This window comes from Meleagris gallopavo, chromosome 7, assembly GCF_905368555.1.
Source record: "Meleagris gallopavo chromosome 7, MGAL_WU_HG_1.1, whole genome shotgun sequence".
Classification (NCBI taxonomy): domain Eukaryota; kingdom Metazoa; phylum Chordata; class Aves; order Galliformes; family Phasianidae; genus Meleagris; species Meleagris gallopavo.
The window spans coordinates 2,481,167-2,504,047 of NC_139410.1; the positions used below are offsets into that span (position 1 = coordinate 2,481,167).

The 22,881-nt window shown below is 36.0% G+C and overlaps 1 protein-coding gene across 14 annotated transcripts in view; it reads right to left on the minus strand.

Annotated features, from left to right (window-relative positions):
• Positions 1-22,881, minus strand: part of GULP1 (GULP PTB domain containing engulfment adaptor 1) — a 166,256-nt gene that overhangs the window by 40,249 nt on the left and 103,126 nt on the right. For 11 of the 14 annotated variants that reach the window (XM_085227613.1, XM_085227616.1, XM_085227612.1 and 8 more), the window contains 6 exons: positions 19,282-19,353; positions 12,734-12,832; positions 10,330-10,467; positions 9,193-9,309; positions 8,727-8,819; positions 2,343-2,570 (listed from right to left, as the gene is read on the minus strand). In XM_085227613.1, coding sequence (XP_085083739.1) covers positions 2,343-2,570; positions 8,727-8,819; positions 9,193-9,309; positions 10,330-10,467; positions 12,734-12,832; positions 19,282-19,353 — 747 coding nt within the window. The remainder of the gene's footprint in view (positions 1-2,342; positions 2,571-8,726; positions 8,820-9,192; positions 9,310-10,329; positions 10,468-12,733; positions 12,833-19,281; positions 19,354-22,881) is intronic. The other 3 variants (XM_085227619.1, XM_085227620.1, XM_085227617.1) reach the window with 2 other exon arrangements.

A 22,881-nucleotide genomic window follows, 5' to 3' on the forward strand; every position in this document is an offset into this window, starting at 1 on the left:
AATTGCTTCTTCACTAATTCTTTCTTTTGCCATCAAAAAACCCACGGGGATGGAAACGTCACATGTATTTTTTGCTAACAACCTGGACGTACAATACACTGAATATTGGTATCAGAAATTAAACTCTTATCTTTCAATGTGAAACAGAAGTGATGTCATTCATAAGACACAAAACTTAGACCGGCTTCTAAAAAATAACAGATAAGCAAATAAACCCTAAATACAACAATTGCGACCACTCTACAGCCTTATTTGTCTTTCAATCACTCATTCCTCCTGCCATCAGTCCATTAATTGAGGACTTTTTAATTGACATTGACACTAAAACAGGTGATGAAATAGAATTCTGATTGACAAGCTGGAGGCAAAAAATATATGCAAAACTAATGTTAATTTTATTAACTAGACAGCACAAAAAAATTCCTACCATGTATAAGAAAGACTGTGCTGTCGGGCAGAGGGAAAGTCTGCTACTTTAAAATAAGATTCAGTTTGGCTAGAATATTCACATAAAAATTTATAATTGCGGTTTTAATTAGACACTTTTACTGAAAAAAAAACATGAAATATGGCAAATAGATTTGTCTTTCTCAATGCTGAGAGTTTCAGGGCCCTAAAACTCAATTTGCTATGTGTTTTTAACTGTTTTTGCTGCAGCAACTGAAGCTGTCACTCATTACACACAACAAATCTCTAAGGCAAACCTCAAACTGCCTCTCCTCCTCTCCAGAGGCTGCAGTGGCTGGAGACAGAGAAAGCACTTTGATCCATGACCTTTCACTCTGTACGTTGCTTAAGAAGAAAACTCTACTCTTAAGTCCAACATTACCTATTTCTTAGGTATTTTGAGCTCATACTTTTAAATTTGGGTTTGGAAAGATCTGAAACACTTCATTACTTCCTAAAAAACAAGGATATTTCTACCTAGGTGTACTGAAATGACAAGCATAAAAGCAAGCCACATGTCACATACTGTTTTTTTCCTATTAAAAAAAAACAACAAATAATAGAATTCTTTCCATCTTGATATTCCCTCACAGGATCAGAGCTGAACTTCATAAAATAACTAACTTGCAAGATTTTTACATATGCAGAACTTCTACTGACTTCAGTATGAGCTTGCTCAGCAATTTCAATGATTGTTGTGGAAAAGGTATCAGTGAATATTCATTAGACACAAGTGGCTCTTACTGCTGCTTTTATGGACCTTGCATTAACCTTGTGGTGCTTTCATGCACTGTCAGAGACCCAGTAAAATGTTGCAGGAGATCGTCCAATGCCATCTGCTGCCACTAAAAGCAGGGCAATGCATGTGCTTGACTCATCATAAGCATACTAAGAGTCTGACATCCTGTTCTTCACAGAGACCAAACCACGTCTGACTGTAGATTGGTTTCGCCTGCATCAGTGAGGTAGGATCAGGTTCAGCATGTAAGTACATGCCATGTATGTTAATCTACACTGCCCATTAATGTTGGTCAATTGTCCTAGAATGACTCAGAGGTATAAATGCTAGTGGAGATTCTCCTTATTTGCTAAGTGTTTATGGATATGTAGATGCTACAATAAATAAGCACCAATTATGTTTAGTCATAAGTCTTTTTAGCATGAAAGCAAAAATCAGACTTTACTCTGACATTTTCTGCTTTTATGTTATTTAGTTGAAGTTGCTAGACATTTTGATACTATTCATACCATTTCTTCAAAACTAAAATTCAATTATTTAAATAAATGCATATTTTAAATGCCTATGAACACAAGAAGCACTTGTATTTAGTGAACACATGCAGAAAGCCATGGATTGCTAAATACAGCCAGATGTTATTAGCAAATGGAAGAAATGTTGGGAGTATTTAGCACATTGCCATGAGAAAGCAGACAAAATATGCACTGTTCATATTTTAAAATAATTTCAAGCCTCCATTTTGCACAGTTTTTATCAAGTATACTAAAATGTATTGAACAGCTGATTACTTTTCCATTAATTTATGAAGGAAAAAAACCTTCAGACTGGATCTTTAGAATTGCTTGGTTTGAATAGTTATCCTTCATATAATGATTTTAACAAAAGTCTGATAGATGAGAGATTCATTAATGGACTAAATTAGAAATGTTGCTAAAATAAGACCTTATATTTTAGGACCGTAAGGAAAAAAAAGCTACATAGAAAATACAGCAAGTCTTTCCAAATTCCGTATTTTAAGAGAATTCCAAGAGAATCAAGGATAAATTTGATCTGTCCTTGCATCACTGTACAAAATGTTTAATTTTAACATGTTAATACACAGCTGAGAAAGAACAGGAAAGTCAAATAAGAGAAAGCTTTTGCACAGCAGGATTACACGAGGTCTCGGGCAGCTGTATTCACTGGATGGCTTTGGAAGACCACTTTTTGAAGGTGGTGGTATTAACAATCCAGCTGGTAGTCTAGAGTCAGGAGAACTCCTAGGAGTAAGCGTAATGGAAGAGATATCTAAACAAGGAGGTGGTGAATCCTCATTGTTACACCAGAAAAAAGTAGAGGGTCTTTGAAACATATGTTCATCATTATCACACTTTATGTGCAGCAGCTGAAAAGGAATCACAGAAAGAGAAAACATTCTGAGGAACTGAATGAGGCGTCAGGGAAAAGAATAAAAAGGCATTTCATACTTCAAAAAAAGATTGCCTGCAACTTGTCCGTACTCTAGCGACAGGACACAAAACTAAGTAATATTTCAGAACCAAATCTAAACACTGCTGCAACAAGAGGTAGCCCAGCATTAACTGCAATGAAGACGACTTGCACCTCAATAATTACATTAAAATAAAATGACGACAGGGATCTTTCCAGAGTGGACATGTCAGGTGCACTAACAGAAGTCCAAATTCACAAACAAACAGCAACATCTCACGTCTGCACATTTATATGGGCAGTCAGGACATATCATGGAGGGTAAAGTTACCGTAGTGATTATGGCACAGGCCTGAGTTTTTTTTTGCTCCATACCAGGAGCAAAAAATTTATATCCCACAGATATTTATAGAAAAAGAAATATTTACATTTTCTTAAAGTAGAAGCTAACAGCACATACATTCTAAGGCTTACATTAATATCAGCCTTTCTTTCAATTCCTTAACTGTAGAACTTGAGAGCTAACATTTACAGACAGTAATCTCCTGCTATCTTTTCTGTGCACATGAATAATTCAATGTAGAAAACAGTATTTTCAGTAAGTATCTCAAAAGCAGCAAACGAATCCTTATTCCAGTACAACAGTAGCACAGACCCAGAACAAAGTAAAACTTCACTGCTGGGGAAATGAAAACGTTGAGGTGTGTAGCATTCTTTGAATCTCTGAAATCTCACAAAACAGCTTGTCACGAAGGCAAATAACAGTCATAACCACTGCAACAGCTGGTAAGAGCATCCACCTAAGCTGACTAAGTGCTAATTGCATGGTTCTGGTCTGAATTAGACAGACAAGCTTGAATCAGTCTGCCTCACACGATCAGGGTCTGTTTACCTCTACATTCCAGCAAGATTCTTTGCACTGTGAAAGGGAAGCTAAGGGTTTTGTACACCTTGATTCAATAACCAAGTAATTTTTTGCCTGAATGGAAGATGTCTGCAAATCGTAATGGGTTACCAAAAATTTGGATCTTGTCCAGGTGAAACACAGAGCCTTTATGACTGGCTTTGGAAATAAAAGCCGAAAAGTAATGTCTTCAAATACTTGGTTTAAGAAACATGCCCAAACAACCCTTTTAGGGGACCAAACAGTAACTTCTGCAAGTATAACAAATGAAATGGCAATAAAATGCATGTAGGATGCAAAACTATAAGGATAAACTGAATACGGAATATTGTAAAACTGAAGGATCAGAAAACAAAGAAAGAAATAACACGAGCATCTTCCCTCTTGGCACTCTTAGTGGAAAAAGATGAATCAAGTGATATGCCCAAACACATTCCAGAACTGTTTTCAGAATTCTGCAGTTCCAACTTCTATCTTGGTTTTGCTTCGTTTTTGCACTTCATGCATACGTTAAAGCTTTTGAAGAGGCTAAGAGGCACTCTTCTAGGTTACTGCTTAACATTAAAATGGTCAAATCCATAAATATCTTACAAAGAGAAAAAAAGGTGAGGCTTTGGTAACAATGCCAGAGTATGAAGCACTGAGCTGTCATGTAGATATTACAGACCTATTTTCCTGAATATTCCTTTTTTTTTTTTTTTCTCCTATCTGAAGTCAGAGTCACGCAGTTATCATAGCACTTCCAGGGAAGCAGTGATCTTTGGAAGTTGGATTTATACATAGGAGCAGTATCCAAACACTAATGAGACAAACTCAAGCAGCCTCATCATAGGCAAATAACAAAATGAAAATCAGATCATCCTCATGTAATCAAAACCAAATGCAAGAAAGACCTGTGATTTATGTATTGCCAAACCACTAAGAGATGAAAAGTAAACAGCACAGATACATGAGTAATGGAAATTTCAGCTGAACAAGGGAGAGAGAGAAAAAAAAAACCACATCCACCCCATACCAACATTTCTCATGGCCTTTAAGTGCAGCTATAAAGGAAACCATCCTAAGGAAATCATACTTTATAAGACATTATGCCCCTCACTCATTGATGCAGGCAATTACAAAAAGTGACCCTTCCTACTGAATAACACATATGTTCATATTTCAGTGACTGACTTTCTGAAGTTTTAGCAAGACCAACATACTTAAAAACAACAACCCCAAAGCAGAAAAAAAAAAACGCTAAGCAATTTATTATTTACTGACAAACATCTAAATAGTTAAAAGAGATAAAAAGAAAGCATGAAGAAGACTGACAGTATCATGTTCAATTTTAACACTAAATTTTACTCTTTATTTTTGTTAAACAATCTAGTTTTTCCTTTTTTTCATTTCCAACTACATTCTCACTACTTTTAATAGCTTCTTTAATGGGTTCAGAAAATTTTTTCCCATACCGTTTATGAGCAGATAATGAAGACAACTAAATTAGCTTGATGTTACTTTGACAATTTACCTAGATTTACAGCAACCAAACAAACATTTTAGTAGCAACACTGTCTATCAAGAAGTAAAAGACTTTTGATAGATGTATCCCTCAGAAGCAGAAAAATACTGCTATCAGTACTTTGCATCCTTGTGAACATTCCAAAAATATGAAAGCGTACATAATTGCATTTTTCATGTACATAATTTGTACCCATTTCAGCCTGCCATTAGTTTAAATAAGTCCTCAAATAAACCCTTAGACGTCCTTCAACAGTTCAGTGGTAGGAGGAAGAACCAGGAAAGCAGCTTTAGACTGTTTCCCTTCGCTAAACACAAGCCTATAGTTTGACCTACTGAAATAAAAAGTCTTCTTTTTAAAGGTTATTTTGGTTATTCTTTACAATTTTTATGAATGGATTTTTTAAGGGAGCGACCAAGGGCTCACACAAACATGCTAACAGCCATTCATTATCATCATCTAAAAAAAAAAAAAAAAAAGAATGCATTTAAAAGAGGTAATCATGAATGCTTCAGCTGGTAAAATACCATCTTCCCAAATACTTTTAATTCTGTACCTGAAGTGAAGCTGTAAGCTTGTAAGTCACTGCTTGCATTTTTCCTCTCTGGCACATTTTGGACATGTTTTAATATCAGGGAGGTCGATGAAATAAAACATTAAGAGTAGAACTTGAAGTTTCTAATGTTATTTTCCATCGACTTCATTTTCTTGTATCGAGGGACAAGATTTAGTGGGAAATACTGATGATAGGTGGGCAATAAGAATGGGTGACCTTGGAGGTCTTTTCCAACCTTGGAGATCCTATGCATTAATTAAAAATTAACAGGAGGACTAATGTGTGTAAAATCATTACAGAAATCAAAACTGATAAACTTCAGGAGAAATAAGCAGGACTGAAAAAATGCTAGATTGGGTTGCACACCAACACTCCCAAGGTCTTCAAATGACTGCCAAGAGGGAAAGATTCTATTCTAGATCAGCATTTTAACAAACCACAGCAGCGTCATCACTTGGTGTCCGTGAGAAAACAGACTTCACTGTTCAATAAATGTTCTACATCACGAGAATGAGTATGTCACGTTCATAACATGCAGCATGAATATCATCTGCAGATAAGCAAGTTTTCCCACCTGTTCAACTGCAAATGCTTATAAATCGACTCACATGAAGTATGATCCCCTATGATGAATATCCTGCTTCATTTATGCATAGAAATATTTCCATATTTAACAAAATACTTTACTGTCAGCAGATGTTAAAATTTTACTTTGACCAAGTGATCACAAGACAGAGCTGTTACATTTCTTTTCTGACTTCAGAGAAATTTTGCAGCGTAACTACAGGCATTTTAAAAAACATGGTACTTAAAAGTTTAAACTTCAATTCAGAAAAAATCCGACCAATTCTCCACTAATTGCATTTTATAAAATGAATTGATCTTTTTCTTCACTGAAATTAAGTAGAGAACAAAGCTGCTGCTTTCCTCTAATAGCACTGGAGTTTTACAGAGTTTCTCTTTAAACGATGGTTGATATGAATTGTAAGTATATAAAACACAATTCAAAAATAACAGATAATGAATCATCTTATGAAATGTTTGTAGTCTACTTGCAAACCAACTTGCTGCTCAAATAGTAAAAGATGAAATATTTATCACCAAATCACAACCACTGCTCTTCCAGGCACCTTTATGATTGCTTTAATCACAATCAGTCTTGGAAATATGCATGATTCCTCCTCCCTGCACTGAATAAGTCACTTCATAACCTCATTATTCCATTCCTTCATTTATTTTCAACCTTTTGCATTTATACATACATACATGCTTTTCTGCTAGCACTATTAACAGCTTTGATACATACTGGATACAAAATAGTTTGGAGGAAACCAACTTGAACCATGTCTCTTGATCAGGAACAGAAGTTAATAGTGTTTGGTGGTTAGGACTACGCTCCTACATGTAATTTAACAAAGATATTCCCCTACAATGGCCTTTTTTTAATTGCCATCTACACAACTCATTGAAAAACCACTTAGGTTGGAACATCACCTAATGTGAATTCCCGCTCAAGCAGGGCTTGAACTGACTTTGCGGAGGGCCACGTTCAGCAAAGTGCTGAATAATTCCAGGAGCACAGCTACGTCAGTCCTTCTGGGCAGCCTTTATCCAAACCATTCATCTCAGACTACTCTGTGACAAAAATCAATGCCTATTTAATATAAATAGGCTGCTACATTGCTCTTTGTGTAATTGTAATCATGATAAATATATTTGTAAATTGATTATTATAGCATTAGTAATTATGAATAATTAAAATATCCATTTGTTAAAGCGTAAGTGATAATTCAGCAACATGCATATCATTGAACCAAGAGTAGTTAACAAAAAACACTATCTAGAGTTTACAAATGACTGTTCCATTTTAGGTCTTTAACGAGGAATGCGATACCACTGTCTAAAAAGGCAAACAAGTGTGCGCTACAGGATACTATTTGCTCATTATTATCATTATTTTTTTATTTGCTAAATGCAGTTACCAAATTTCTCAATTTAAATGAGCTGTGCCTCTCATAAAAGACTTAAGTCTATATTTAATAGAATTTATGAAAGATTCTTTAATTGAATTAAATTATTTATATTCATAAATAGAGGAAACTAGCTGTCATTCAAATTAAAATTATAACTTACCACATTCATTTTTAAATCTAGCATTTGGAAAATGTTTATTGAATGCTTCGTAAGTGAAAAGACATCCATTATTAACAATTTTCACTGTGAGAGTTACACAATATTAATAATTTATGATGCTCTCCCCGCTAAACAGACTTTTGTAAAATGAAATAAAATTAATGTTTCCTCATGGAAACAAACATCTCATCAATATCAAAAGAGCATACAGACACAAGAGAAAAATTATTGTCACTGCTATCAACACATTTTTACATTGCCCAGACTTACGGAAGTGAAATGGTATGCATCTGGGGCAGGAACAAAGTGGCCCAAAGGACACAGATTAAAGGCAGCCCGATTTTTTTTCTAAGACTTGAGTATAATTCCAGTTAGTAGTTCTATTTATTTATTTCGACAATTACTTCATGATGTATAGACAGAACAGTCCCGTAAGAATAGGAGTAGTCTAGTCATAAGTAATGTCAGTCAGCCATTACAAACAGTACTATCTTTAATAAGAATAGAAGAAAGCACTAAAAAATTTGAGTGATGAGGAGCCCTCATATGATTCTTTCTACCTGCCCATCCGCGCTGTTCCCTGAGACCCTCATGACTCGTTTGAAAGACAGACAAATTTTTTAGAAGGTCATCTAGAAAATGACAGGTATAAGTAATGATATGCTTGTGACAGAAAGTACTTTGAAAAATCCAAAGTAGCGTTGTCAAATCAGTGCAGAACAGTTTCTATTCCCTAGCTAGCACACTTAGGTGTCTACATAGGAATATATATTGGTTTTACGTGGCAACAAATACATATAACAAGACACATAAAGAACCACAAGTTATTGAGATAGGCATTTGCACTTGTGTCACAGTCCTACTGTTACTTCATTACTGCATTTCATCAGATTTGATACATGATCACTTGATGTTAATCATAATCACTGGAAACAGCAGAGATGATGATTATTATAACGCAGATGATTATAAATTCAAAGTAACATTGGAAAAAGAGTGAATTTCATCTACTTACTGGAGGTGCGTGTACTTGTGTTATTCTTAACTGGTTTTCCAAATCTTGAACTTTATTCTTCAGTTCTGTGTTTTCAGTTTCTAATTCTTGAATCTATAAAGCAAGTGGTTATTGCAACAGCTATTGGAACATTATTTCATTTCAATAGTATCTATTACTTGTCTGCTTACAATTAAAAACACTGGAGTTCTGGTAATTTTATCTGACTACAAAAAGTAATTTAAACATATTTGAATACCTGCATCATGCATATTTGAGCCCTTCATTTCTGTTAGTCATCTTAAAAGACAGAAAATCAAGAAGTTGTTTCACAGTTATCAAGTCTTTATTCAGCTTTTTTTTTTTTAAAGTACCTGCTGATAGTCTTAGCAACCTGAGAATGCTGAAAATAATGCTGTCATAGAAAAATGTAACAATTACAATGGGATTTTTTTAGTATCTTTGAAAATTATAGATCAGAACTTACTCTTTTCTGTAAACCTGCGATCTGTTTTCTTGTCTCAACATCTTTTCCTCCAGATTCCAGAAATTTCCTGTAAGCTAAGTCAAATGCTTGGCCAATTGTTAAAGTTATCTCTTCAGCCTTTGCACAAAACATAAATTGAAAGTGGTGTATTAAAAATAATTTATATAATTACACTTTCATTTCACATGATCACAAAATACCTCACACAGTATATCATGTTCTAATGGTTTGCTTCATCTCTCATGAACTCAACACTGCAAAGAGGCATGGAAAAAACTTCACAAAATACAGATAACTGTGGGTGCAACTTGAACATGTCATAATTACAAGCAAATTCTATGACAGTGATGTAATTTTTTTCTAAAAACAAACAAACAATGTTTCCTTCCTATTTTCTCACCTACTTCAGAATAAATCAGAGATGATCTGGATTTAAAAACAAGAAAAAGCAAGCACCCATTTTTTTTGTGTTGATTCTGATGTTTTTATTTTTTTAATTACTTTCGGCCAAGGAAAATGCACGACCCTGCTTGAATGAGGCACCATTTTCTTCACTTCCTGTCCAGAACTGTAACTTTTCTCCTGCTATTGCGCAGTTTGGAACAGTTGCACCGTTCTGTCTCAGACACGAGCGAATGTCAGCAGTTGGTGAAATTAATTCTGTGGTAGTGCATCACAGTATTACGAACTTGAGATGTGGCAGGGGGGAGGGTAGGGGGAACTCTGCTATAATGAAAAAAATATTTAAAACATTTGAGTAGAGGCTGAGGCTGACACATAGGCCAGAAGTGCCTGTGAGGATATCTGAGCTACAGGGTTACAGTAATCTCTGCAAAACAGCTGTGCAAACATTTCAAGCTTAGTGGGATGCACTGTTCTCTGAGTATTTCAGATGATTGGACTAGGATGTTGAGCTGGGTAGTAAGAAGAATTCTCCCAGAAAATCACCTTAAAGGAAAATAGACTCGACAAATTGATGCATCTCATTTACAAGGCACTATGTTAGCATTAAAGGTTATACCACACTGACCTCATTTAGCAGGCAGGCTATTTCCTTTTGCTAACTGTTCTTGCTTTACTTTAAAACAAATTCCATAGTAGACGCTCAGTCTTGTAAAAAGAATCTTGCATACTTACACACTTCTCACTGTCAAATACATAGCACAGATGCTTATTTGATTCTGAGTCTTTGCATATGAAAGTAAATATCCTCTTGTCAGTTTTATCGTCAGCACAAAATGATATCCTATGGAGCTGGCAATTGTGTTGAACTTCCTAGAAAAAATAACAAAGATTATTTTCAAGGAAATGCTATAGTTATGCGGGATACAGAAAATCTCCACACATGAGAGAGTTGAAGAAATGAACTTAAAAATGTAACAGAAGTTAAACTCATCTTCTTTAAGAAACTTTCACGTTATTACTGAATGTGAACAGGAAGTTTTTATTTGGACAGTATTTATTTGGAAGCATTTATTTGGGCAGTAATTTCCGTACTAGAAAATTAGTTTTGACTGCTGCTTTGTGTCCCAGTGCAATTTATTTGGAGACTGATTATGTAAAAGGTTTTGCTCTTCGTCCACGCGTACACCATCTTTGGATCTCATCATTTCCTAGGCTTTGCTAAAATGGTTGTGCTGAAATGAGTCCTTGTCTTTCTACCTTAAATACAGAAATCCATTGTAACAGTAATCATTTTTAAACATGATTGTTTGCATATTTAAAATACTGATTCAATTCCTATTAAAAACCGTGCCCCGGATACTTAGAAGTTGTAGTGGCAATGCTCTTCAGCTGAAATATCTCACTAAGACTGCAATAGAATAATAATAATAATAAATTCTTTTTTTTCCTTTTGCTTCTTTTCTACAAATCTCTTCTTGGTATTTTTATTTTATTTGGCTTCTTACATGGGAAAACAGCATTGGCTTTAAAGGAAAACATGCAGTTGAGATATGAACTATCATCTACAGAACAAAGTGTTTCTTTGCAGCACAGGAGTTCACAGATTGCTATAACCTCATAAACAAGGGCATGCTTTCTCTCAGCAGTTTATCCACAAACATACACCATAGGCAACGCTTTCCCCTTTTCTTCCCCCTACCCCAATTAGGATGAGAAGGCTTCCTCTTTGTCATTCTTTACAATTATTCTTCTGTGCATCCTACTTCTCTCCCATGTCCCCACATCTCTCACATTTTGTCCTTCCACTATAGCTCTTTAACAGTTACATGTAAGAGCACGTGCCTGTATGGGCTCTTACAGGTTCATAAATCAGTGTAATTACTTTGTATGATTGAAGGACAGTATTGCGCTGTAGTTCCCCTGTTTTGAATGCTAAGTATGGAATCCATAAATTTGCAAAAACACAGAAACCTTGATTCACATTTGCTCTTACATCTAGCTTTAGAAAAAGTAGTGAGGGAGATAAAAAGGCTTGTCAGAGCTGATTACCATCGCAGTTGGCAATAACATCGTTACAAGATTAAGACGTTCCTACTTCCCCAGTACTGTCTGTCCCACAGATTTCTTTTTAACTCTAACATATTATGGCATTACGTTCTCTTATGCTAAAACAGCTTTTGCTAGTGTATGGGGTTTGGTACCCCTTTCTGCTCCGTGACATAAAGAAAATGCACAAACTGCAATAGTTGATATGTGTATTTCTTTCCCCTTGGGCTTATGGACTGCTGTCTAGAGTTTGAAGCAAAATAAGGTTGCAAGCAGCTATAGTATTGAACTACAGCTACCTTTTCCTAAAAGGCAGTACCGCTCTCTGAATGACTTTAGACCTAAAGAGTAGCAACAAAGAGTTCATTCAAACTCAAAATTTAACATTTGCACAAAAAGCTTAAGAGCATTCATATGTTATGAATTGCTGATTGCTAAATAGTTACTCATTTAGCTGCCTCTTTGAAGTCTTTGAGAAAGATGTTTCCCTTAGTATGCAACCTCTTCCAAAATACCAGAGCAAACAAACAAACCAAAAGCCCATCAGTGGGATGACACGAAGGACCACAAACACTGAGAAGACAGGAATAGTCGTGCTGTGCCAGATGTAGAGCCCAAAGCTTACAGACAAATGAATAACACCTGAAAAACATCAGCGTTCTAGGAAAGCAAGGACATAATTAATATCAAAAACACAGGAAAAGGAAGAAAAAAATGAATGAAGAAACAAAGAAGTGCAATTCCAAAGCAGCAGCATGAGACATGAGTCAGTGCAAACAAACATGGGTACATACAGCATTCAGAATTAACATGTAATTGTCACTGCATTTTAATCTTTCTGTGAATTTCTGGTGTTGAAGGATTACAAAAAAATCAAATAGCACGTTAGCTATGGTCCACATTCCTGAGCATCAAATTCCTTCTGGGGAAGATGTTACCCATTTGTACTAAGAAAAAATAGCAATTTGGATAACGTTTATAACAATGAAATTGCTTTCACTGTGATGCATTTTTTAAGTATAAGACAATAAAAACCTCTGAAACCGTACATAGTTATTCTTTTAACATCACAGATAAATATGTATCCTACCTTTGTTTTTGGATCTAGAATTTTTACACCATAGATTGAGATTTGTAACTCAACTTTAGGGGTCTTCTGGCCTTCAGATTTCTTGATATGTCTTGCAAACTGTAAAAAGTAAAGCATAACACCACATTAAGTTTTCTGTGCTGATTTTGTTTAAATTATTTCTTTTTTTCTCTTAACTCCTGCAAACCAAAGGTGTTTCCTTCCTTCTTCAAAAAACTTATAAACAACATCAACCATTGCCAAAGTCAAATTTGAGCTTGAAACAGCATTTTTGACTGCTTGCTATAGAATATTCCTACACTTAGGAAAGCAGATTTTAAATTATTTAACTTATTCTCTTGAAACTGTTATCTGTAGTTTATGTACCTAACTCATACTTTTGCTTCAGTTGCCTAGGAAAACTCCTGCAGACAGACTGTTATCTGCTTGGTTGTTTAGCAGTGAATTTTTCCCCCCCTACAACACAGTAACTCCGTACTCATTTCTGTACACTCATGGAGGATGTGTATCATACGTTTTAAGAAAATCATTTATTTTAAATTGGTTGAGTATGAAAGCACTACAACTGTCCACACCAAAGACGTGTTTGATCTTTGCTATTGTATTCTCAGGATCTGTTCACTATCAGATCACTAGATGACATTTTGTATGACTGGGTCACACGTCCTATTTAACACAATTTTTATCCTTTTATTACTCTTTCTTCAGCAGCCGGATCTGATTTTTTTACCTTTCCCCTTGTGAACTGATAATTTCACAAGGGGATTTGCTGATAAAATAAGCAGTGCCCCAAATGTGATACAGTCAAAGCAAGTGTCGTGAATTTAGGTAACGTTATTAGCAAAGATTCAGCATTACTTTTTTTGCTCCATTAACTGCCCCTGTACTCTCTCACCTCTGACAATCAGGAATTATATTTTCAAATAACAGATAAAGAAGATGCCTCACTGAGGCCCAGAGTCTGGAATGTCAGCTCGTCACCCATACGAGTATGCTGTCCTGAAACCTGTGCTCTTGTATAACTGAATGCAGTGAGCACAAGACTGGGTCTAGGGGAGAATTTGTTCCTGTTCACAGCAGGATTGCCAGTCTGATGCCATTCCTGTAATGTGATGCCATTCCTGCATGCTGTGACACACTGACATATTTACCTTTGAGCTTTCATTTCTCAAATGAAGTTTACATTCACTCACAGCAGATAATCCTGGACTACACACTTAATTGGAACAGCCTCAAACCTGAATCAACTCTGGTTTTTTGGAAATGTCCTTTTACAAGCTAGATGCACGCAAGTATTTCTGTGCAGTAAGAACAACAGGCATAAAGAACACTTAATTTTACTGAGTTAAAGCCATAGCGTACATTGAAAAAAAAATGATCTGAGTAACTTGCACAAGTTTTAGAGCAGATGGCCAAAGCTTGCTCCAAGTAGTCCAGAAGTCTTATAACATACAAGGATGTTCCAGAAGGTAATTCTGTGCCAATACTAAGCAAGGATAAAAAGAATGACCCTTCCATTTCTCTGCTTCCAAAAGGTATATATCAGGCACACGAACTGAAGAACTCTATCAAGATGAAATTAATGCTGATAAATATGGATTTTACACCAACACTTGTGTGCAAATGCAGCTTGTCAAAATAGACAAGGCACTTCAGTGAGCTTTGCATGTCATTTTATTTAGGAAATGAAGCAATACCAAGAAAGTATTAGTGAACTTAGTTACATTAGTCTCCAGATGCAGTTATAAACAGGAAATTGTCATTGGGAAGGTATGTTTCTAATGTATTCCAGCAGTGTTTATTTCTTAAGCAAGACAGTATTGAAAAATGACCAGGAAGAAAACTGTTAAAATCTGCAGACTGAAAAAAGATTAAAAAAAAAAAAAAAATGGGGAGAAAAGTTACTCATGAACTGTAGTGAAATTTAAAATCACTGCAGGGAAAACCTGCAGAATACCAGTGCTGATGGAGTTAGAAATAAAGCAACACAACCAAGCAGAACACTACATAATTAAGCATAGCCTGATGTCATGGTTGGCTTTCTACAAACTAGAGACTCTCCTCATGAAGCAAAGAACCCAAACCATGGAAATTTTAAATATATCCTTAAGAAAGAGTGCACTGAATCAGCTGCTAGTGAAACAGCAACCCAAATTCTGTGTTCTGAGGTCTCCAAATCCAGAACGTTGATAAAACTGAGAAAATTTGCAAGAGATAGCAAAACCACTTTACAAGGTCTGTCAGATATACAGAGGAGGCAAATCAAGAACAAGTTAATGATGAAACATGTAAGGACTTCAGAGACATCTGGAGAGATGAACAAGATTTTTAACCGAATGTCTGCTGAGGTCCAATGACTGAAATGTGCATGTTGATAAATCCAGAACATCTGCATGTACAGCTGTTTTCTTTCTTGATGCTTTTCCTGCCTGCTCCCTGTTCTGTGTAAGAGCAGATACCATACAGACACAGGGTAATGCCACAGCTGACCTCCTCAGAAAGCCTGGTTCAGCCACTTTGCAAACTCGACCTTAAAACACCAAATCTTACCCAGCTATCTGCCATTTGGCTTTTTTCCCCTCTCTCCTTATATTTGCTTGTCCTTTTTTTGTAAAATGGACATTTGGGTGCCTCTGGGCACAGGAGACTTACAAATGCAATTTCGTCCATTCAGCACTAATTTGAAACAAATATTTATATCGCACACAGTAACAACATTATATAAGAAGGAAAAAATCTGTAGCCTCCCATTGGCATCAAAATGGACAACGATATAAAACTATAATGAATCAGAGCATGGCCTGGGAAGGGATAGGATGGGCCAAATTCTTAAGCCGTTACTTTATACATTTATTGTTCTCGGGCAAGGCACTCAAATTTGGTCCAATAGTAGTTTGAGCAGCTCAGGGGGATGAGCTAGCTTTTATTTAACTGCTTTGGAATTAACACCATATTTCTTTTTTTTTTTTTTTTTTTTTTTAAGAGGAAAAACACAAAACAAACTATTTTCAATGCTTTTACTAAGTTGTTTTTTGTTGTTAATTTTTTAAACAAGAAAAACACTTCCATATATTTTTCATTACAGCAGCAGGTAAAATAACATGCTCTCATATTAATAATAGTTAAATTTGAATTCCTTATGCCCCCAGTACAGCATTAGCAAACAACAATCAGAAGGTTAATCAGCAAAAACAACACGAGGAAAAAGACATACATCACATACAATCTGTCACAAGTGTAAGCTAACAAAAAAATGGTTAGAAAATTTTCAGCCAAATTACATTGTGCAAATAAAATCAGTGAGATTTTACTTAGTATTTACACTTCTCTGCATGATTCTATCATTTACTCGAGATAAACTTGAAATGTCAAAGGAAGAAATTTCTATTATTTGGGTGTTGATCTTCAGCCTGGGAAACACATGTTCGATTCCTTCCTCCTGCACACACTTCCAGTATCAGACACCTCACACTGCACTTCATGCATGCCATCCATTCTAATGGATGATGTCTGAAGAAAAAAGCCACTAGACCCCATTATGGTCCAAGGTCTCACACACACTTTTTGTGGATCTAATGAAACTATCATCTCAGAAAAAGTGTCAAGAAGACTACAAGAATGAAAAGACTACAGGTATATCTCAATAGTCAGTTGGGTAGGGAACAAGCTGCCTCAGAAATCCACCATCAAGAGTTAAGTATTTTATTCTCCCAAGACACACTGGACTGAGAAGTCTCTGATCTATTAATAACTACATAGACTTGTAATTGTAGATGACAATGCAATAAAAATTCTTTTTCCATCTCTCATTGCTTGAAGATTTTTGTCTGTTGAAAGAAATCGGGTATTCTCTTCTTTAACACTTCTCATCTGACATGCTTTCGTTCCCAGACACAAATTCTGCTTTCTCAAGTACTTCAAAGCAAAATGCCATGGCTGTAAGGCCTGTCTGGAAATCTCTTCCTCCCAGCAGTGAAAGGTTTCTGTTTTCTGCTCTTCTCTGTTCCTTCAAGAAGCAGCGTGACCCAGTTTAACCATGAAAGGAAGCTCAGAACATTAGCACTGACGGCATGCTAAAGACAGCAGCTTGACACGTCATGCAATCCTTTGTGAGAGTATCCATCCTTCATTTTGCTTATGTTAATGGTCAGGGAGCAATGAAGAATATTTCAAGTGACTTTTAAGTGCCACTGACATTATCTCTCATCTTCATTTACAGGAGAGAAAAAAAAAAAAAAGAGGAGAAAGGGGAGACTGAGCTTGAAAGTGAATAAAAGAGAACAGTGTCAAGGTTGGACCTTTTAAGGGAAGTCATGGAGAAACAGTGTAAACAAGCATTTATTCGTGGTTTCTACCAAAGCCCATTCCAAAACAGTTTCTAACAGTGTCTGATGACACCATCCTTTCCATTTGTTACACTGAACTTGCAATCTCTTCTCTCCTGTCAACACTTGAACATTTTGAGAAGGTTGAAATTCATTTCTACAGTCTCAATTAAACATTATAGCCTTAATTACTTAAAAGAAGTAACCCTTTATTTTATGAAGCGTGACTTGACAACATTCACACATTTGAATACAAGCATGTTGATCCAACAACTTGGTAACATTTCTCTAAGTTAAATTCATTCTAGAAATTATTCTAATTAGAAAACGTGAAAAAAGTGCTTGTAATTAATTATGAGAACAATCTGCTTTATCTTAGGAATGGAAGTGTTAAAGTCCAAATTTCTTCTTCACCCTGCACTACAGTCACAAGAAATTTGAAAACAAGGGAAAACTCTGACTAGAAAACAAAACGCTCACTGCATAACCTAGGAAAATTAAATATAGATGCTTGAAACAACTGTGTGTTCAAAACTGCAACTGACCAACCAAAATCAAAAAGCGTTTAGGAAGTATGATCAGGATAAAATAAGTAGAATGAAGCATCAAGTCATTTCCTCGATTTTATCTCTTACTGTAGGACGTTAGCTCCACCTGCTGGTAAAAGCAAGTTTGCAGAGTTGTGTGCTAGTCTCGCACAAAACTGTTAGGAAGTGAAAAATTCTTTTTTCTGTATGAACTGAGGCTTTCTGATTTGAAGTAAAGCTGCACATCAGATGTATGTTCCCCCATCGTTTGATGATGTGATGAAAAATAGCTTGCCATAATAGTACGTGAAGTATCAATAGTCCAATGCATTCCAGTCATAAAAATGGCCCCATACGTTAACGAAGAGTCATTTTAATAAGTAATAATTTTCATTAAATACTGATTAACAATTAACAACCCTGTGATTGAAAACAATCCATATAATCATGCTGCAGCTATTAAAAAAGGATCATACCTACATAGACTTGCATAGGGAAACAACTATCTTATAACCTCTGACGAACTGCAGTCAAGTTTTTTCACGTAACACACTAGGCACTGACTAACCGAGTATTTAATGGCAGCTGTAGTATTTTGGTAGAGCAAAACATAATTACTAATCAGTCCTGTAGAAAAAAACAAGACTTGTTCAAGGGAACCTTCATCCTTACAAGTTCAACTACGTGAAGTCTGTTTCATGCCCTCTTTCCTCTGTTTTTTTTTTTTTTTATTATCATAGTAATTACGCACAAAACTCAAGTTTTTCAATATTGATTCTCAAAATTTTCCTTCCACTTCAGAGGACTTCTGTTTAAAGCAACACTGAAAATCCTTCAAAATGTTATGGAAATAACTTTTTACATTATGGAAGCACTTTTTACAGCTAAGAAAAGCAATGTTCCAGTAGCATTAGGAAGCTAAGTACAAAACAGCTCAATTCTGCTGTGAGGTCAACTGACAGATAAATCACATCAGCATTTCCCACCACAATTCTTAGTATGTGAAGTGCTTTAAAGCACATCAGCTGTCTCTACCAGTGAAATGAAGGTTGTATCATCAGTTATTAACCCTCAACAAGTCTGTAACTAGCAAGTGCTACTACATCATGGTTTAAACCAAAGAATATTATCACATGATGAACACAGGTTTCCTGTTTGTCTCTTTGGTCATTTCTTCGTGATTAATTCCGCTTGTCTGTCAAGTCCCTCAGTGCCCCAGAACATACAATCAAAAAGAAATCGTACCTATCTGATTTTCTCAGCCTCTCAACAGTATATACCAGAACATGGACAGAGTGGGCACAAACCTTTACAATAAAACAAAGACCTGGAGAACAAGGCAGTCATATCCATTGTCATAAACACATGTAGATTAGTTTGTACCCATTTTTCTTCTCACAACAAGTCTACTTTCAAACATATCAACAGTTAACACAGCTGGAGGGTGACCAGCACTCACATCAGTGTCCCAAACCTTCACCACCAGACTAATAGTCACTCTGCACAGAAACAAAAAAACGAGTTTCAGATGAATAGCAGCGAGGAACAACCAGTGCCCATAGACCCACCACAGCTCACTTAAGTCTTGGTAGGACGTTCGCACTGCTGGTTTCTGGCACCAAAGACTTAACTTACATGTGTACTCCATGTGTTGTAACACAAATGTCATGGTGTATTGTACTTCATGGTTTCTTACCTTTAACTTTCTAACAGCATCTCTTACAACTTCTGTGCCTTTGGGCTGCTCCACTTCTGTACTGCCAAGAAACTGAAGAGAGTATAATTGTGAGAAATAAGTTAGGCATTGAAAGGCCTAGGTTACTAAAACTGATGCGCTGCAGTACAACAACATAAAAAGACCTGAGTCTGTTCTTATAGCTTCTTGGTACAGGAACTTCATAGGTTTAAAGGAAGCAGAAGTTAACTTATGAAAAGCAAGACTCAGATTCAAAGATTTTTTTTCCTAAATGAAATTAGTAGACTTTATCAAAAACCAAGTATATACCTGTTGACACACAAATCACGATAGTCCCAAGGGACATTACCACTTCATTCGTATACTGAAATTCCTTTAAATACTTCAGTACAGTTTTGCTCATTTCAACCAAACTTTATGAAAGGTTTGAAAATCCTGCCCAAACCACACGTGTTTGTGTGATAAGTACGAATCACACGGTTTATTTCCATACTGAGGTCCAGTTGGTTTAGTCACACCATATACCTGTAACATGCCAGTGTAACACTAGCAAAAAAGTATGAATTTACTCTTCTCTCTGAAGTACAGAAACCTCTATGCATAACACGATGCATGAAAGTATCTAACATAATTCTTTACAGTTCAGAGAGCAACTTAAGTTTGTGAAACTACAGACGCTTTCAACAACACCTTGAAAGTTTTTAACAGCCAACATGCTCAAGCTGTGTACCAGCAATGAAACTTTGCAGCTCTGTGAATGTTCAGATCTCATTACAAACCTGCTACTGATTCTGAAATGTGTTGTGTCACCTTGAACACAAATCAAAACGCTGTAAACCAGGCACAACCACTTTCAGTGATCTCTGCTATTGCAATTCCCTACCTAGGAGTCCGTGGCTTCCTGATAACAAAGCAGAAAACTTGGTTACTGATTTGATGTCTTTTGTATAGCAACTCCCAACATTTTAATAAAGGATGCCTTCTTCCCTGATGACAACTGCAGAAAATGCAAGAATGATTCCGGGACAATACAGATACTACATGTAACAGACAGAAAGGGAAAGATGAGTGAACAACTGTGTGTTTTAATAATAATAAAACTAATCTAAAGCAAAAGAAAAAAAAAAAAAAGACAAGAAAATAGAGAAGGACACATGAGAATCTGAGAGCAATTCTGGCAATACCAGACATATACACACATGCTCAGCACAACACTGATCTATCTTACACATCATTATAATTACAGTATGATTTGTGACTAATTGTGAGAAATTAGTATGTTATAAATGTTGCAAAACTCCTGCAAAAAGATAGGAGACAACAGCTGCAAATACAGAAAAGGTTCAGCTGAATGGCAGATAACTGCAGTGAGTTGAAAACAGCTGGGCATGCTTCAGCTTGCTCCCCTTCGGAGGATTTGGAAACTTGCAGTTCCAGGAGAGCCTCCGAGGTAAGCAGACTGGTGCTCCCCCCAGCAGACAGTCAGGACAGGCCTTGGCTGGGATTGTGCTGAGTGAGCTTCCAGAAGCCAGGTAGCTGCCTCGCCTGTCCTGTCTCACTTTCCTGATTGGGGGGTGGAGGGGGGAAGGAGGATGGGGAGGGGGAGCTAATGTATGCAGCCAAGTGTCAAAAGAAATTGCCGAAAGCACACATTGATATGATTGACAATGCCTCCAACATATGCATGAATTAAATTTGATAAAAATATTACAAAAGCAATAACCCAAGTCTTGATGTATATGGAAACATAGAAGTATTTTATCAATTTTTATGGAACACGGGCCATCTTCCAGATGAGCATCTGTTTTGATGTTTAAGCATCACTACTGAAATATTTTTCCTCTGAGCAATTTGATCTGGATGGGATGGAATTAGAGCTTCCATGGAACTGACTACTCAATTTAGGAAAAAGTAGCAAGATGTGTTTTGTCTATAAATAAAAAGGATATTTGTAGCATAGGTGTCAATATCACTCAGAGTTAATGTGACATACACGCTATGGGTTATATTGTATCTGATATATATGTTTGTATGTCTGTTAACTGCAGCTCCATTTCATATTCAGTTAAGTTCAAATTTTAGACTGTTTATTTATCTGTATATTATAACTGTTTATGTATCATATTTAGCCTCCATAAGCTTTCTCTCTCTCTTTTTATTAAGACACACTAAGCAAGAGAAAAACAAATTTAGAGCAAAAATTCCAGTATTTTTATTAGACTTGTTTATTTTAGGGCAAAATATTAACACAATTCTACAACTTTTTTTTCATCTGCTCTGCACATTTTCTACATGGGGCAGTTCACTGCATTTTGTTTACTATTAAGCCGCAATTTTTATGGTATTACTTGTAACAGAGTTTAGCAAATAAAAATATTTCTGCAAAATAGAGACTCAAAAAGAAGATCTTAATGGAATGGAAGCCCTATGCAATTGTGCAAACCCTAACATACCAGATGCTCTGTCTCCTCCAGGACTTGTAAAGCAAATAATGAAGAACTAATTCATCATCCTCATAAAAGTGGGCGACAGCCATTTCTTTATCATCTTTTCAGCAGACTTTTCTCCCCACATTTCACACAAACACGCAGAGAAAACTATTAATACATTATATAGCAGGAATCCAGCACACTGCGGCATTCAGAATACGAGTATTCATTGTGAAAGAAGTACTGCAGCAGAAACTTCAAAATAAAATCGATAAATTCAAGTCTTTGATTTTCAAGACTAGGGTCCTTCAGAAAGCAGTACTGAGCCAGACAAATAGCAAGAGGGGAAACTTGTGACATCAGCGATTGCTTTGATCACTTCATGTTCCCTCCTGCTGCAGAGCCAGCTGACAAGGAACTAACACCACAAGGTTTGACTGTACTAAAAGCCAAGCTGCTCTTACGCTTAGTACAAACAGTGAGAGGTTTAAGAGAAGATCAGGGAGCAGTTCTCCTTTAGATCTTTCAGTATTAACACCATGTGCAATTTAATAAGCACGTTAATGTCTTAAAGATTCATTAACATCAAATACATAACACAGATTAAAAATATTTACATTTGGTTATGTTAGAAATGTCTACTCCCTGCAACTAGTATGAGCTGTTTCTTGAATTCAGTGTTCTCTATGCATAATAAGCTAATTCAAAGAGAAAAGCTCAAGTTGAGTGTGCCAGACTCATCTTTGTCACTAATTCTGAGTTATTGAGGTCAGCGCTAACAAGTTTCACCAGAACCACACTAAGTTCCTTTCAGATACTCGAAAAAGTTGATGACATCTAATGCTCTGTATAAACACACAGCAAATCAGTGCCATTTTATTCCCAAATTATTTTTTTCATTGCAGTCTGCCATTCTTCCAAACACATCCCCACAAAACTGACGAACGGCTAAGGTTCTAAAGTGATGCTGATTCTGATCTCACTTGCAGCAATCTATAGTCAAAAATAACTTCTATGATGTCAACAGATCTTAGCACACAATTTAACACATTTTTTTCACTTGAAGAATATTAAAGGTTGTCCTTCCTCATTGATGTTTGCTATTAAGAAAGCGAGCTGCTGAACAGCAATATACAAGACAAACACCTCAGATCAAATTCTAATTTAATAA